Here is a 17,668-nt window from a genome sequence, read left to right on the forward strand (position 1 = left end):
CATACGTTACATTTGATCCCTGCATCTAACCGTCCTAAGCTTTTCTTAGGAGCAGTGTTGTAAAGCGTCTGGGGAGTTACTCGGGGTTTAGTTCATATGTATATAGCAGTGGCAGGCCGTGCATTTTATACCTGGGCCTTCTGCTGTCCTACTACAGTTGAATTACCTCCTAATAACCTCATTATGACACATCAATCCAGCAAACCTGCAGCGGATCCACGCATTCCACCACATAAGAGCACGAGCCATTCAAATACTATTCATAAAAACGACACAATAGACAAATGAACAGTAGTAACGTTACTAAAAAAACGGACGCAGTTTGTGACTTACCAAACTTAAAGAGTTTAATCCCAGTACATCGTTTTAGTTCCAGTAAGAAGTCCTTCTCGATTCATGGAGCCAGTGATGACAGTCAAGTCTCAGTTGTATTTCGCCGGTCTGCTGCGGCAGGTTCGCAGCAGGCCGGGAGCCCACCGGCCGGCGCAGGCCGCACGTCAAGGCGCCCACCGGCCGGCGTTGACCCGCACATCGGGATGCGATTGTGGAAATGTTTCCCTGTGAAAGTGTTCGTTGAGTTGTAGATCCACTCGAGTCTCTCCAAAAGTTTTCAAATGCTATGGTGTCCTCAGGTTAGCGTAGCATAGCTCCAAACCCAGCCATAAAATGTGCAACGCTCCACCAACGCTGTCAGCAAGAAATACCGTTCATACAAATCCTTTTCCTGGCTAGGGTTAGGGTCCAGCTTTTCCTGAAATGTCTTTCTTGAGAAAGACGTTGTCAGTAACTCCACCACTAAATCCGTTTCTCCTCCTTATTCAGCCATTGAGTGCTAAAAAAACAAAGCTAGGTAAAAAAATAAAAAATAAACTACCCCAATCAAAACCCTAAAAATGTTATAATTTCTTTCAATTCGAACCTCCACCTAAGCTCTGCTGGCAAATTAAGTTTCGGTTTCCAATAGTCACGTGCTCGCCCACTGACCAATCACAGCACACATTGCACCTCACTCCTGCAAAGTGAGCTGCAGTAATGCTGATTTACTTATAGGCCAGCAGGCCGCTCTGGCTCGTCAAAGAATCTCAAACTAAAGATCTGATTGGTTGAAGACTATGACAATCAACAATATCGTCCCCATTCACTTAAACTGCACATAGATTCACTTGTGAGTCTGCAGGCCTGGGGCCTCTCTTCTACCTAGAGACACAGAGATGAAATCTGATTGGATAAAAGCTCTACTTAAAAACAAGCTGCACTGAAGCAGAGCAACTGAGGAACACAGTAGCTGTGCAATGAGAAAATAAGATAATGGGAACAATATTTTTATAAATTATAATACATGTAGTGTATTTAAGAAAAACTATTAAATTATAAAATAGCTATAACTTTGTGATTCTGTTTAGGCCAGCAGAGAAGGCTTTGCAGGCCCTGATGACCCACCACTGGTATATAGTGTGACTCAAATTCACTCAGAGCATTTTTCTGAAGGTAAAGTCATCAAAACAGCTTACAGCTATACAATAATTGACCTCAGACAGAAGTTGGTCTGGGTCAATCTATTAAAACAAATTATTAAAAACCTTTTATTGAAAAAGTGTCACAAATTTCCATCGCTGCCGGTATGAATAGTTAAAATGTCCAATTGCCAGATGTGGGACAAGCAAAACGATTTTAAGATATGTTTTAATTGACCAAAATGTAGAGAATGAAATAGACCTCGTGCTTTTATTTTGAAGCTCGCAGTCGGAGGCTGTATCGTACATCCTGTCTATCGGACTCAGAGATCGGTGATGTGTTCGGGTTGCGAAGTTGTCGCAGTTTGATCCACACCTCTGAAGAAGGAAGTGCAGCCATGGCGCAGGGGCTCAAGGAACGCTTCAACAAGTTCCTTCATGAGAAGAACCTCATGACGGACAGTCTCGCAAAGATCGAGGCGAAGACCGGAGTGAGCAGGACGTACATAGCTGTCGGTGAGTGTGGTCAGGGCGGGGATGGGAACAGAGAACTCAAGGAGATCATCACATAGGAAGCGATAGGAGGGAGTCAGCGCGTGGCAGAGCGCTTCATTCTGCCTCATCATGTAGGAAAGGAGAGGCTGTAGTAATAACCCTTTATTGTATTCAGCAGTGACGTATCCTATGTATCGTGTGTTTGTGGATAAACATATGGTGTGTGTTTGTGTTTTTTGCAGCTGTCATCGGTGTCATCGCAGTGTACTTGGTCGTTGGTTACGGAGCCTCCCTACTGTGTAACCTCATCGGCTTCCTTTATCCAGCCTACATATCGTGAGTGAATTATTCTTGGAGCGCTTCTAAGGAGGGGCCTGCACAGCAACCCCACCCAACACACACACACACACAGACACGCGCGCGCACACAAAAACACACAAATAGCACCGATGGAAAATAATCTAATCTAATTTAATACATTTAATTTAGGAGTTTAAATTGTTATGAATATTATTTTAATTTGTATTAGTGTTATTATTGGATTTCCATCTAAGTGTATGTATGTAGGGTACTAGAACCTTGAGTAGTCTCTGTTACTAATAATGTATTTTGGCCCATTATGTCAGTATAATACACTTTATTCTCTTATTAATAACTACTTACCAGTTTAGCTCCTTAACAGTAATTGAGGTTCATATTTGTGCTGACCATTTTTCAAGTCAATGCTGTAACGTTTTTTGACTTTTGGAGTCTTTGTTCCAACGCTTGCAGCACCTGTTATCAGGGATATTTCATCAGACTTGACCAAGCTCCTGAGAGCCACAGTAGACATTACACATCTGTTTCCACAGGCTCAGTACTTCTGCTATTAAGCTGATCCTTATCGTATAGATAAGCAGGGGAGTTCTGATAATCCTGTGATCATAACTTTATTTGATAATGCTCTCAAATGACATTTGTCATGTGGTTCTCATTCATTTTGAGACTTGTACAGAGAATAGGACTTGATTATCTTGTTATCTTTTTTCCGCCACTTTTTTATTTATTTATAAAACAGGACAAATCAGGAAATCAACAGACACATACGGTAAAATGAAACAACATATTTTCTTGTAATGTTGTCCCAGCATAACCACATATGTCCATAATTAGCAGTTATCATGATGTTATTATCTCAGTGTGACATGTAGGCTTAGCTTTGGACGCCTCTTTGTCTCAAGGCTGCGAGGAATGACTCCATGATGAGACCGATATAGAGCGACCAGGATTATCTACAGCTGATGACACTTAGTATGGTACTGCGATCCCAAAAATAAAGCATTCGCTATCTTTAGTTAATGTTATGATCATTATTTTGAAGTTGAGTTAAAAATGTTAATACGAGCACCACTTTATGTCTTCAAAAAATAACATGATTGAGTTATGATTTCAAAAGAAATTCCGTGTGATCAGTGAGTCACATCACTGGATTCAGATCATGTTCTAAACAACAAAAAATGCTTTCAAATGTTGCCCTTTTCACTTTTGTGATGCATTTTGAATTGATTAACATGATTATCAGCCATGCACACGTTACTTACCCTCGACTCATCTCCTACTATATCCTTTGGTTAGTAGTGGGCTGGAGAGAACAGCTTTTATAGCTGTTACATAGTTTTATTCTTTGATCTCTGCTGAGGAAACTGAAGTCTGTCACTGAGTAGAGCAGTTATCACAGCCTGGAAGACACCGACATTTAGATAACATAAGAATAAAATCAAAATAAGTAAGCTGTGTCAAATGAAAGTAAACTGCTAGTGTTTGACTATCTGAAATCCAGTCAGCTTTAGGTTTGGCTTTCCAGCTCAAACTAACAGTCTAATTGTCTATTATTATAGGACTGTTTGAAGCCTTCATGAAGCTGATAACGTTTCTGTTCAAACCGTTCGGTGCTGTTGAACTGTATAGTGTTATACTGAGAGGTGTTTCTACTGTTTAATCTACCAGCTATATAAATGGGCCAATAGTTTAGTGGCAAGAAACTCGTTATGAAGGCTGATACTAACTGGTTCCTGTTTTTAGTTTTTTCCTGCAGTCCTGCTGAATAAATGATCACATGTCCTGCAGCCTTGATAAAATATTTGGCGTAATCAATAACAAGTGGTACATTTATGCTTGTTTTTTGCAACTGTAACTACTTCCAACTGGAAGTAGTTACAGTTGGAAGTAGTTACATAATTAGTAGCCACTCAATAACCTGAGACACGGTGTCGTAAACACATTTTCTTAATCTCAGCTGATGAAGCAAGTGTCTGTCCTCAGACTTCTGTCAGCCACTGGAGGTTGGCTTATGGATCTCAGGGGTGAACTGAAATTTGACAGATGAACTTCTGTCAATCTGTGATGAGGTTCATGATATCAGCAGCTGAGATAGCTGACAGAGGGCCGGCCTTGCACGTACGGCCGCAACCACATAGCTGTGAAACTAGAGGCCTTAGTATTTGTTCACTGTTCACATGTTCCAACATCAACATCAGCTACATAACCATTAGCGCCCAGACAGCCCAACATTTCCTCCCGGTGTGTTGTGGACTGTTAAAGCTGCTCTAGTAAAACAGCAGGGTATGCATGTGACTGAAACACAGAGGAGCTTTTATACTGCGACCAACAGGCCTCAGGGAGAATAAATTCATCATAAAGACTTCTCTTGGAAACAAACTTCAAGAAAAAACTAATAACTGCTCTTTTTTTTCTTTCTCCAATGCTGTTGCACACACCCTTTAATGCGTCTGTGTGTTTGACATCCGGGAAGATTAACCAAAACGAACAGGAACAAGAGAACAGGAAACCACCATGTGTCTCTGTAACCTGACACTATAACGCAAAGAACCTCTGTCTGTCTGTCTGTCTGTGTGTGTCCTTCCAGCCCAGTATCAGTGCAGTTCATGAAATAGTCACGAAATGCAATCGCTCAGGATGAAAATAATATAAATGGAAAGTCAATAAGGAGCCTTATTCGTGGTGGACACACTAATTAAATGCATCCGCATGACTAAGCAACAGTCAGAGCAAATGACGTACTTTATCATATCCACAATGGATGGTTCAACAAACAGGACTTTCATCCAGAAGACCAGTGTTCGACACCACGTTGTGGTTTTCCAAAATGTTCGTGACAGTTTTCCTAAATGTAATATTGTGGTTTTGTTACCTAACCCTGTCTAATAATGGTTTTGTTACCTAAGCCTGACTACTGATGGTTTTGTTACCTAAACCTGACTACTGATGGTTTTGTTACCTAAACCTGGCTACTGATGGTTTTGTTACCTAAACCTAACTAATGATGGTTTTGTTACCTAACCTGACTAATGATGGTTTTGTTACCTAAACCTGACTCATGATGGTTTTGTTACTTAAACCTGACTAATGATGGTTTTGTTACTTAAACCTGACTAATAATGGTTTTGTTACCTAAGCCTGACTACTGATGGTTTTGTTACCTAAGCCTGACTACTGATGGTTTTGTTACCTAAACCTGACTACTGATGGTTTTGTTACCTAAACCTAACTAATGATGGTTTTGTTACCTAACCTAACTAATGATGGTTTTGTTACCTAACCTGACTACTGATGGTTTTGTTACCTAAACCTGACTCATGATGGTTTTGTTACCTAAACCTGACTCATGATGGTTTTGTTACCTAAACCTGACTCATGATGGTTTTGTTACCTAAACCTGACTCATGATGGGTTTTGTTACCTAAACCTGACTAATAATGGTTTTGTTACCTAAACCTGACTAATGATGGTTTTGTTACTTAAACCTGACTAATAATTGTTTCGTTACTTAAACCTGACTAATGATGGTTTTGTTATTTAAACCTGACTCATGATGGTTTTGTTACTTAAACCTGACTAATGATGGTTTTGTTACCTAAACCTGACTCATGATGGTTTTGTTACTTAAACCTGACTAATAATGGTTTTGTTACTTAAACCTGACTAATAATGGTTTTGTTACCTAAACCTGACTCATGATGGTTTTGTTACCTAAACCTGACTAATAATGGTTTTGTTACCTAAACCTGACTCATGATGGTTTTGTTACCTAAACCTGACTCATGAAGGTTTTGTTACCTAAACCTGACTAATAATGGTTTTGTTGGAAAAAATATGAAAAAAAATATTCACATATGAGGTTAAACAACCTCCAATCGTACATCAGTAGTCAGCCTGACTACTGATGGTTTTGTTACCTAAACCTGACTAATAATGGTTTTGTTACCTAAACCTGACTAATGATGGTTTTGTTACTTAAACTTGACTAATGATGGTTTTGTTACCTAAACCTAACTAATAATGGTTTTGTTGCCTAAACCTGACTATTGATGGTTTTGTTACCTAAACCTGACTAATGATGGTTTTGTTACCCAAATCTGACTAATGGTGGTTTTGTTACCTAAACCTGACTGTACGTAGTTATTTTAGGCCAACCATGATGTTTTTCCTTAACCTAACTAGATGGTTTTGTTGTCTTAACCTAGCTTTCAGTTTTAATGCCAAGGGACACGAAGGAAACCGGACAGTTTGTGTCGCTGTACACGAAACCAATAGATTGCATTTCGTAACTATTAAACGAGCTGCCGTGATACTGTGTTGGTCCTTATTAATTCACTTTGAATAAACAAGCAGACAGCGCCCTGTGGCAGCTGGAGTGGAGCTTCAGGACTCTGCGGACGAGTCGAGCAGTTCAGCGAGAACACTGCAAGCAGAATTTCCAGGGGACAAAGCAAAACGGCCTGCTCCAAACGGCCGTGCCACAAACAGGCACTGCATTAGTATAGAATGAAAGAGGGAGTGAATGGAGGCTGGAAGCTGCTTTAGTTGTGCAGAGGATCTGTTTGACCACAGCAGTGACCGTAATGAGTTGTAAAGGAGGGTAGGGTCAATCAGCAGCTGTTATGAAAGTATGGAGAATGGACAGGCAGTTAACTAGAGCCAAAAGCTCACTTTATCTGGTACTCAAACCAGTGAGACAGAAGGTAAAATGATGCTACGGTACAATTAGAGCCAGTAGAGAACATATGGACAGGCATCAATGAAGATTTTTATTGTATCTCTATTCAAGATGGTGATAAGGATATGGTAACAATGTGTTAGAACATCACAGGACAAATCATCTGTGATAACACATAATAAACTTTTGTGGAACTGTATAACACAACAGAATTTTAACTCTGTAGGAGACTTCAAACCAGCACACGATTTACATGCAGTGTCAACGTCCGAGCAGCAGTTTTAAAGTTTTACAGTTTTTCCACCATCAGGAAATTATTCCCACATCTTTTACTTTACTGGAACATTCACCAAAAGTTGGTGCATTTTAATCCATATTATCTGTCAAAAGAAAGAAAGGCCACTGGAAAAATATGTGCTTGTCCTTGCCACAGATGAATGAATTTAATTTAAATTTAATTTGTATAGCCCAATATCACAAATCATAAATTTGCCTCAGAGGGCTTTACAATCTGTACAATATACAACATCCTCTGTCCTTGGACCGTCGAAAAAAGGACAAACTCAGAAGAGATTGTGATTTGGTTCCCTTCTCTCAACAGCCTCCTTTAGACACTTTTATCCATGACTAGCTCTCACTGACCAGAACTGTCACTTTAGAGATGACAGATCAGCAAACACTCAGATGAGTGATGTTAAGGTGGTCATGTTGGAAGGCCCTGACAGACTACATTGTCATTCAGGTAGGTTGTCTTTAGAGGGCAGGTGACTCAATTCAGTCTCATTTTGCAGATGTTGGATTTCCTGTAATAAACCTGTTAAAGTAGTCGGGGAATATGGAAGGAAGATGATGTAAGGTAAGGCTTTAAAGAGAGAACAAAAAGAAGAAAGGAAGGATGGAAGAGATGGATTGACTAATGTTAACTTATGTATCAATCTTTTCTCTTACATGTTGGTCCTCTCTCTTTCCAGGATTAAGGCCATTGAAAGTGCCACCAAGGACGATGATACTAAGTGGCTGACCTACTGGGTGGTGTATGGACTCTTCAGTGTGGCTGAGTTTTTCGCTGATATCTTCCTCTCCTGGTTCCCATTCTACTATATCGGAAAGGTAATCCAGCCAGGGTCTGTTGTGCTTCTTTGTTTTTTAATCAATGTTTTGTGCTGAAAAATTAATTCATTCATAAAACTAAGAATAAGTTGATTTAAGTGTGCAGCTTACCAGTGAGCCAGCACCTCACTAGAGTCAAGTCCTTCCCCATCCTGTCCCAGCGATATTTTAGACTCTACTATGGCGAAGGTATAACCCGCCTCACTCTGCCTCTGATAACACCAGCTCTAAGCAGCTTATAAATTCAGAAATAAAACTGCTAATGCCAAGATTTGTTTTTTAATAAATAAAAAATTCTACTGACTGCAGACGATTTAAAAAAGAATCAGTTGAAAACGCTGAGCGTTCAGTTCGGATTGGTTCACCATGCTGTCCAGCCAGAATGAGTAACCTCACCTAACCCGGATATTTATAATATGGGATTAGTCCAGAACCTCCGGTTCTGAAAAGTGAAGCCTATAGTAAAACTTAAGTAAAAACAAGTAAACTTGCATTCTTTATAACGGCACTTCAGGGGGCGACTCCTCTGGTTGTATAGAAGTCTATGAGAAAATGACTCTACTTCTCTCTTGATTTATTACCTCAGTAAACATGAGTTTATGGTCTTAATCTCTAGTTTCAAGTCTTCCTCACTTAAAAAGTATGGTCCCATTTGGAGAAAATGTGTTTAAGATAAGATAAACCATGGTGTGCTTTAGGGCGTGGCTACCTTGTGCTTGACAGGTCACTACCACAGTTTTCCGTGTTCTCCGTCTTAGAACCTAGAACCCTTTCACAGTCTGTTTTCACTTCATTAAAGTTAATTCTAACATTTTGGTCGCCTAAAATGTCTTGTTCAGTTGTACTCAGCTCTATCCTCTGGTGTCACTTCTGGTTCCAAAAACCAAGATGGTGACAGTGAAAATGGCGATCTCTAGGCTTCAAAACATCAGTCCACAAACCAATGGGTGACATCACGGTGACTCGATCCACTTCTGATATACAGTCTATGGCTGAGGGAGTCAAACAGTGGACTCTGTCCACATTGAGCACCGCTGTTCACTAGAGTGGGTGTGTTTTCTCTCCGTTCTTCTTAGCCGAGTAAACAAATCAACATGTGGAGGGTGCAGCACACTGCACTGATGATAAAGAGTATTGTGTTGAAAGCTGTCTCAGCAAGTTCACCAGCAGCCAGTAATGATGCAGAGAGCCTGTGTTTGCTTTAAGGGGCGTGTCAGACATGTGATAATCTTCACCCTCACACAGAACTGACAGGCAGGGAGAGAGTGAGACAGTGTAAAAGAAGCTGCCTCAAAGATACAGAACGTGGGTGCTCTTTTTGTATAATTTAATACAACCATTTATAATGTGTAACCATGGGCTCTGTAACACTGTGATAATCTGACCACAGGTCAGGTCATCTCACCACAGGTCCACTGTCAGACCAAACATCTGTTACTGGAATCGCTGATTAATAATGTATGTGCACACATTATTATAACATTTAACATAGATTATTGACATTTCAACAAACATTTTAGGGATATTAAAGATAACAAAATGTTGTTTAACACACAAAATATGAAGTAGATCCACATATCTCTGTCCAAAATCAAAGCTGCATTAAACACAAGCGGCTCACGTAGGTTGTCCATGGCCTGACAACTCTCACTGTTTATGTTGCACTGCTTTAGGATACACTGAGCAGTGGTGTAATCCTCTCTGAAAGATGCTCTAGATCCTGGCAGCCTCTTCTTGACCTTCCATTAACACACACGGGAAGAACTAGGAGTTAGCCACATTTGAGTACATTTTAAAGCTAAACGCATCAATCTGGTGCACCTTGAGAGTAAAATGAAGAGGCTAGATCTATGAAGACCTTTGTGCTCTTGTTCTAGCAATGGGTGAATGTACATATAGCAGTACCTAAACATTACTGAAGTGTCATGTTTAGGTACTTCTAGCCTACTTTACTTGAGTATTTCCATTTTATGTAACTTTATACTCCTAGTCAGTGTCAGCATTCCCCTTATTCACCTGTCGCTGTGTGTATCAGCAACCTCTTGCTACTTATTCCTATTTATTTCTTATTTATGGAACCCTAACCCTAACCCTGTGTCATGCGTTTGTATATTTACCCATAGTGTTAACACTCAAAGTGTTTAAGTGTTTGTCTGAACTTTTAATTCTCCTGTTAACGTTTGTCCTGTAATATTATGGGTCTGGGTCCCTGGTTCTCACACCCTGTCCTCTGTGTCATGTCTCAGCTCGTCTAGGTGCTCTCCACATTGTTTTTATGTTCATGCGGCTCATGAGGTTGGCTGCATAGCACTGCGCCAGCCATTATGAATGGCCCAGATAACCTGATATGGAGAGGGCAGAAAATAGTAGCAGCAGCTTTTAGAAGTGCCTGTGTACATGAAAAGGCACGGTACGCCAAAGAGTACAACGTAGAAGTGCTGCATGACAAGTGAGTACTAGCCCACTTTTACCACTGATTCTAGTCCACCACATCTGAAAGAGAAATATTCGCTCCATTTATTTGACAATATTAGTTACTAGTTACTAGAAGATACAATTCAGCTAATAAACTATGATGTATTATTAAGTAGTATATAACTTAATTATTAAGTATGTAAAGTAATAAATGAGCTCCACCTTTACGAGCTAAAGTGATGAAGTCATTAAAGCATGAATAACTGGGCCTACTGCGGCGGGTAGAGCGCTGGTCCTGAAACCAGAACACAGGTCTAACCCTGCTTCCCTCTGTCTGCATGTCTTAGTGCACTGAACCCAAAGTTACTCCCCACACACTAAAGGCTAAGGATTCATGTCTGTGCCTCTATGTACATGACCACTGAAATACAGTTTTAAGCTTCACTATATTAAAATATATTAATTGAAATTGGCCATTCTGAATAATGAGTGTACTTTAACTTTTGGTACTTGAAGTATATTTTGCTGATATTTTTGTACTTTTACAAATAATATTTTGAATGCAGGATTTATACTTTTAACAGATTGTGCTCTACTTAACAATTTAATCATAAACCCATTGGTAGTATAAATATGAATGGTGGTAACACGGCACAAAAAGTATTAGTATTAGTAATTCATGCACAATATACACAGAGGTTTTCACCTGCCGGGCTCTCTGTTGAGGGTTGTAAGAATGTTCATGTGCTGAAGTGAGTAACCGCAATAAATATTATGTCTGCTGATTATAGATAATATCAGAATACGATAGTTTTGGTTTTGTTGAGATCACAAAGTAGTTATTCTATGACCATACAAAGTTAGTTTTTTATTTCCGTTTAACAGAATGTGTTCATTTTGATTAGTCCAAAGTTCCTTTTTGTCCATGGAATACTATGGTGACATCATTTATATGCATGCATCTTCATCTCTTTTGAAACATTTCTGGATAAAGTCATGCTGTCTTGTGGTTTGTCACATTACTGCAGTACATATCTAGTTTACTGTCACATTACTGCAGCACATATCTAGTTTACTGTCACATTACTGTAGTACATATCTAGTTTACTGTCACATTACTGCAGTACATATCCAGTTTACTGTCACATTACTGCAGTACATATCTAGTTTACTGTCACATTACTGCAGTACATATCTAGTTTACTGTCACATTACTGCAGTACATATCTAGTTTACTGTCACATTACTGCTGTACATATCTAGTTTACTGTCACATTACTGCAGTACATATCTAGTTTACTGTCACATTACTGCAGTACATATCTAGTTTACTGTCACATTACTGTAGTACATATCTAGTTTACTGTCACATTACTGCAGTACATATCTAGTTTACTGTCACATTACTGCAGTACATATCTAGTTTACTGTCACATTACTGCAGTACATATCTAGTTTACTGTCACATTACTGCAGTACATATCTAGTTTACTGTCACATTACTGCAGTACATATCTAGTTTACTGTCACATTACTGCAGTACATATCTAGTTTACTGTCACATTACTGCAGTACATATCCAGTTTACTGTCACATTACTGCAGTACATATCCAGTTTACTGTCACATTACTGCAGTACATATCCAGTTTACTGTCACATTACTGCAGTACATATCTAGTTTACTGTCACATTACTGCAGTACATATCCAGTTTACTGTCACATTACTGCAGTACATATCTAGTTTACTGTCACATTACTGCAGTACATATCCAGTTTACTGTCACATTACTGCAGTACATATCTAGTTTACTGTCACATTACTGTAGTACATATCTAGTTTACTGTCACATTACTGTAGTACATATCCAGTTTACTGTCACATTACTGCAGTACATATCTAGTTTACTGTCACATTACTGTAGTACATATCTAATTTACTGTCACATTACTGTAGTACATATCTAGTTTACTGTCACATTACTGCAGTACATATCCAGTTTACTGTCACATTACTGCAGTACATATCTAGTTTACTGTCACATTACTGCAGTACATATCCAGTTTACTGTCACATTACTGCAGTACATATCTAGTTTACTGTCACATTACTGCAGTACATATCTAGTTTACTGTCACATTACTGTAGTACATATCCAGTTTACTGTCACATTACTGCAGTACATATCTAGTTTACTGTCACATTACTGTAGTACATATCTAATTTACTGTCACATTACTGTAGTACATATCTAGTTTACTGTCACATTACTGCAGTACATATCCAGTTTACTGTCACATTACTGCAGTACATATCTAGTTTACTGTCACATTACTGCAGTACATATCCAGTTTACTGTCACATTACTGCAGTACATATCTAGTTTACTGTCACATTAGTGCAGTAGCTATGACACTAGATCATTAGGGAGAATTCTCCTCATGGTTCCACTCACCAAAACAGAGCTGCATGCTGAATCTATCAGTTCCTTTCAAGCTCTGCTAACTTAAAACGAGCTGCAAGCCATACTTAACGTGAACTCTTGACCCTCTCTTGACCTGTTTTCAAATTATTTCAAAATATATTTTTGTAGAACAATGTTCTTATTTTATCCTCTTGTGTGTGTGGTTGTGTTTGTCATTGAGATGTTTTACTGGTACATCTGTTCTGATACCAGCGGTTTGAAGCAGATTGGTGAATGCACGTTGGTGAATAGTCTACTCATCTGTGTAAAGGTGTAACAGCAGCAGTCACACAGTGTATGTGGACTTATACATACATTGTAGTAACATGACAGAGATAGAAATAATTACCGTTGCACCATCAATTAAATACAAAATATTTTGTTTTGTAATGAAACACCATGTTGTGTAGTCTCATGACGGCAGCTCAGTACAGAATTAGTTCTGGCAGTAATGTTACAGAAAAGTCAACCTCCCTGAGGTTTTTTCTTTTACTGAGTTTTTCTTTTTACGATTTGAGGGACAGATGATCAGACTGATTTGTGATCATATATTTTACAGCCTGTAATGTAACTGGGATCTATGTTCTCTATTATTTTCCCCACAGTGTGCCTTCTTGGTGTGGTGCATGGCTCCGACTTCCTCCAACGGATCGATCCAGATTTATAACCGCATCATTCGGCCATTTTTCCTCAAGAATGAAACCAGGATTGACGATGCGGTGAAGACGCTCCAGGATAAGGCGTCAGAAGCTGCTGACAAGATCAAAGATGAGGGTGAGTGTGTTGTTTACTGTAAATAGAGTCGACCCATGCTGGAATGATTGGTTTTTAGTAAAAGGGAACAAATAAATATAGAAAAAGGGAGCAAATATAACTTTCAGAGATCCCTAATCACCTTTGTTTTTGCCTCTGATACTAATTGCAGATCATTGATGATCCATACTGTCAGATACAGATCTCTTTGTTGTTGATTATAGCAGCTGGTCTACAAGGATCCAGACTATATATTATTTACCACGTCTGAAAAAATAATTTAACCGCTCTGAAGTCAGTAAACCATCAAACATTCTAAATGTTACACTTTTACTTTGTTATAGTCATTTATCGTGTTTTTTTTCTTCATAAAAAATACACAAACAAAGGAAATAAAAGATTGTATTTTCATTGATTTAATCAAATAATGTCATTAGTAGTTTTAACAATGTATTATAATCTGCTTAGAGCTAGTGTTGACAGCTACCCGTACATTAAAAACGATACGATTTTGCATATTTTTAGTATCGATACTTCATTAAAATAGCGCGCGATCAGAGCACACTCACTGTTCTGCTTCCTGTCATGCTGCCTGCACGCATTGACTGCAAGGGGGCGGCGCTCACACACGCAACAGGCAGCGCTCACTCACAGCGAGTGATCGCAGGGGAGACATGGTATCAAGTGCAGGAGCTTTTGCCGACCGTCCTCAGCTTGTTGGAAAAAAAGATGCCAGAATTGAAATCTGGAAGTACTTTGGCTACATTGCAGACAGTGAAGGAAAGCCCACTGACATACAGAGACCCGTCTGCAAAACTTGTTTCAAAGCCACACAGACCAAGGGAGGCAACACGTCAAACATGGCAAAGCACCTTTCAGACAGACACCCCGAACTTTTCAAAGAGTTCAAAGAATGACAGGTAGTTTTCATTAATATCCTGCTGTAGGCTAATACATATATTAATGCCATTTGTTAAGTGTTCAAAAAGCTGGGCAGGAACAAGCTGGTAAAAAAGGGAACCATACAGATGTTTTATTTATTACTATTATAGATAAATATACCAGTATCGTATCGTATTTGTGGTATGATATCGTATTTGTGGTATTGTATCGAATTCTGGTATCGTATCGTAAGTATCGGGTATCATGATATTTATGGCAGGTATCGTATCGAAGTCATAATTTTGGTATCGTGACAACCCTAATGTGAACACATCATGATAACGTTATAATTTACCTTTGACTGAACAGAGCCTGAAGGCATCATAATGTAACTGAACGGAACCTTCTTCTGTTCATTTAATCGCTGATTGGTTGTTTACAATGTAACATTATCAGAGATCAGAGACTAGAAAATTATGTCCTGATCTCATATTTGACTGAAAGTTGTTAGATAACGAGGTCAGTCAAACTTTATTTCACACTGTGATGGTTAAGGTAAACTGTGTAATTAAATATTAAGCATTTAGCATGTAAATAACAATTATTGACCTGGACTGCAGACAGAATGAGACCTTTATTTTAAATAGTTTTGTATTTTTTTCTAATTACATCTGTTTTATACATAATTCTTGTAAAATATGTTTTATTAAGAAGCATCCCTGTTTTCTGATATGTTGCTGGTATAATTGTCTGTAAAACACACTTCATCCAAAGGCTTTTCTTATTCACTAATGAATTCCATTGGCCTCTGCTTTGTTTGTCTTAATTATGCATTTATTCATTTGATTTAGAGTTTAGCTTATGTCAAAGAAACTCAACATTTCCAGCACCGACATTTCACATCAACAGCAAATTTCATTCACTCCCTTTTTTGGTGGGCTTTTAATGTGAAACATCCGCAGGAAGTGTTACTTTTCAGAAAGTATTGTTCTAGATAAGGAACCCGAGATGTGACGTTTGTGTGTAATTTGTCCACAGCCAAGAGAGCCACAGCCAACATCATGTTTGAGGAGAAGAAGAGCTCTTAAGGAGGCGTCTCTCTGGAGCTCACTCGGTAAAGAGGAAACGTTGCCTTCAAAATGTTTGTCTTAAAGAGAATCTGTACGTAATCTTTATCCAACCTGTAGTAGCTGTTACTCGTGTCACATGCATCAATAAAAGACGTTTTCACAGCTCAGTATCTTACTTCAGATGACTGTATGCTGGCCCTGATGACCTTTATGAACCAAATAAAAACAACCCTCCTTAAGTGGTCTCCTGAGTGCTTCATCTGACAACTTCAAAAACAAAGGCAAAATATATAATGATGAAAGCGTGAAAGAGTCTTTGATTCATAGACATTCTGAATTCTTCATTTAATACAGAAACAGTACGTTTGTTTACAGGTGGCGCACTTCACACGTTTGAAGTTGGGTTTGACTGTAAACACTTTCAATTGAAAGCCACGCTTGAAGATTATTTCTAGACTTTATAATCATTTATCACACATTTCAGAGAACTTGTAAAGCATATTGAGATCACAAAAGAGAAACCTGCAGGCTTCAGAAGGAGACGGCACATAAGTCACTCCATCACTGAAGCACTGTATCATCTCAGTGGCTCCTGCATTATTATTATTATTATTACCCGTGAGCATGACTTGTTGACGGGTCCCTCTACCAAATCTACTTTCATCAGCAGAATTGTGCAAATATTTGTATTGAATTTTCAATATTAACCCAGGGTGTGTAGACACAGTACAAACACATGCATGTATATAACTATACATAGACCTCCAGACAAAGTATATACTCGTTATATATATATATATATATATATATATATATATATATATATATATATATATATATATATATATATATACACACACCAAAACTGCTTTCTGCAGCAAACCTTTCTGTTTATATCTGTTCTTTCCTGTTTTGTATTTTACAAGTTACTTTCTTCATACATTTGAGTTTTCCAGCTCATTAAATCTTTTGATCTTTTACCCGTTAGACAGACTTACCCGTCAGACAGCACTGTCTGTAAGGACGTTTATTTTGAGTGTAGTCAATACTACACAAAATAAAGAAGGCATTCTCAATGTGCTGGATCTGAAAATATCTAAAGACATGCAACACTAAACTTATTAAGTGTTTTCATTTGATTTCATTATCTACCTTTTCTGCCTTTTATTGCACATTGTGATGAAGGACCGTGATATAGATTGTGAAAGGTGGTATGTGTTCATCATTTATTAAGGGGGTGATCTGAATCTGTAAATTCTGGTATTAGATCTTCCCAAGTTTACACTTTGAAAAGACTTAATTAACAACCCACATTATTCATTACTGGAATGTTCTGCTGTAACTAATTTGACTATTACATTTAACTCAATGTATTTGTACAGCCCAAAATCCATCCATCCATCATGCGTTACCGCTTATCCTGTTCGGGGGGGGGTCTGTCTGAATATACCTGTACGCACCTTCGGTCTGAAACGCTCCGTTCATGTTCTCTGGTCGAGGCAGCCCCACAATACACTGACTGGGTCGACTTAGTACTCAGTTGGTGGGTTGGTGGCATTCAGATAATCAAATGTGCTCAAGCACAGAAAAAGTGAGTTTTCCATCATATATCCCTTTAATTTGGAAGACCATCTGACTCCTCTGAGACACATTGTGTTATTGAACAGTTATTGATATGAAACCATCCAAGATGTTTGCCATCAACTCATGAACATCAGAAACGAGGCCAAGGGCCCCAACTAGCCCCTGCTTAATTATAAGAGGTCACATGGGCCCCACTGGTTACATGTTAACAATGTGTAAGTGAGTTCAATTTATACACTTGAGAGTTCTGGCTCTAGTGACTTCCTTGAGTCTTGTCGTCATAAGGTTGCTAGGCAACTAGCAGGGACAAATACTGATCCTCTCATCTCACTCTTGTTAATAAAGCGATTAATCATATTTACAAAACGTCCAACTATTCCTTTAATGATGGCTTGGTTACAGCAATTACTGCATTGCAATATAGCAGATAGTGATGTAATTAGAA

The 17,668-nt window shown here is 38.6% G+C and overlaps 1 protein-coding gene across 1 annotated transcript; it reads left to right on the top strand.

The window, feature by feature from the left end:
- Window positions 1-1,793: 1,793 nt before the first annotated feature.
- reep5 (receptor accessory protein 5) lies at window positions 1,794-15,872 on the top strand. Its single transcript, XM_079178832.1, has 5 exons — window positions 1,794-1,970; window positions 2,192-2,285; window positions 7,917-8,055; window positions 13,540-13,708; window positions 15,608-15,872. Exons 1-5 carry the CDS (start codon window positions 1,853-1,855, stop codon window positions 15,655-15,657), a joined length of 570 nt encoding a protein of 189 aa, XP_079034958.1. The 5' UTR covers window positions 1,794-1,852; the 3' UTR covers window positions 15,658-15,872.
- Window positions 15,873-17,668: the final 1,796 nt, after the last annotated feature.

This window comes from Pholis gunnellus (assembly GCF_910591455.1).
Source record: "Pholis gunnellus genome assembly, chromosome: 18".
NCBI classification, from domain to species: domain Eukaryota; kingdom Metazoa; phylum Chordata; class Actinopteri; order Perciformes; family Pholidae; genus Pholis; species Pholis gunnellus.

Bases quoted from the DNA above. Each gene is read 5' to 3' on its own strand.
- reep5 (XM_079178832.1), top strand. From the start codon at position 1,853: ATGGCGCAGGGGCTCAAGGAACGCTTCAACAAGTTCCTTCATGAGAAG. The intron at 2,286-7,916 runs GTGAGTGAATTA...CTCTCTTTCCAG, and splicing joins CTTTATCCAGCCTACATATC to GATTAAGGCCATTGAAAGTG. The intron at 8,056-13,539 runs GTAATCCAGCCA...TTTTCCCCACAG, and splicing joins CATTCTACTATATCGGAAAG to TGTGCCTTCTTGGTGTGGTG.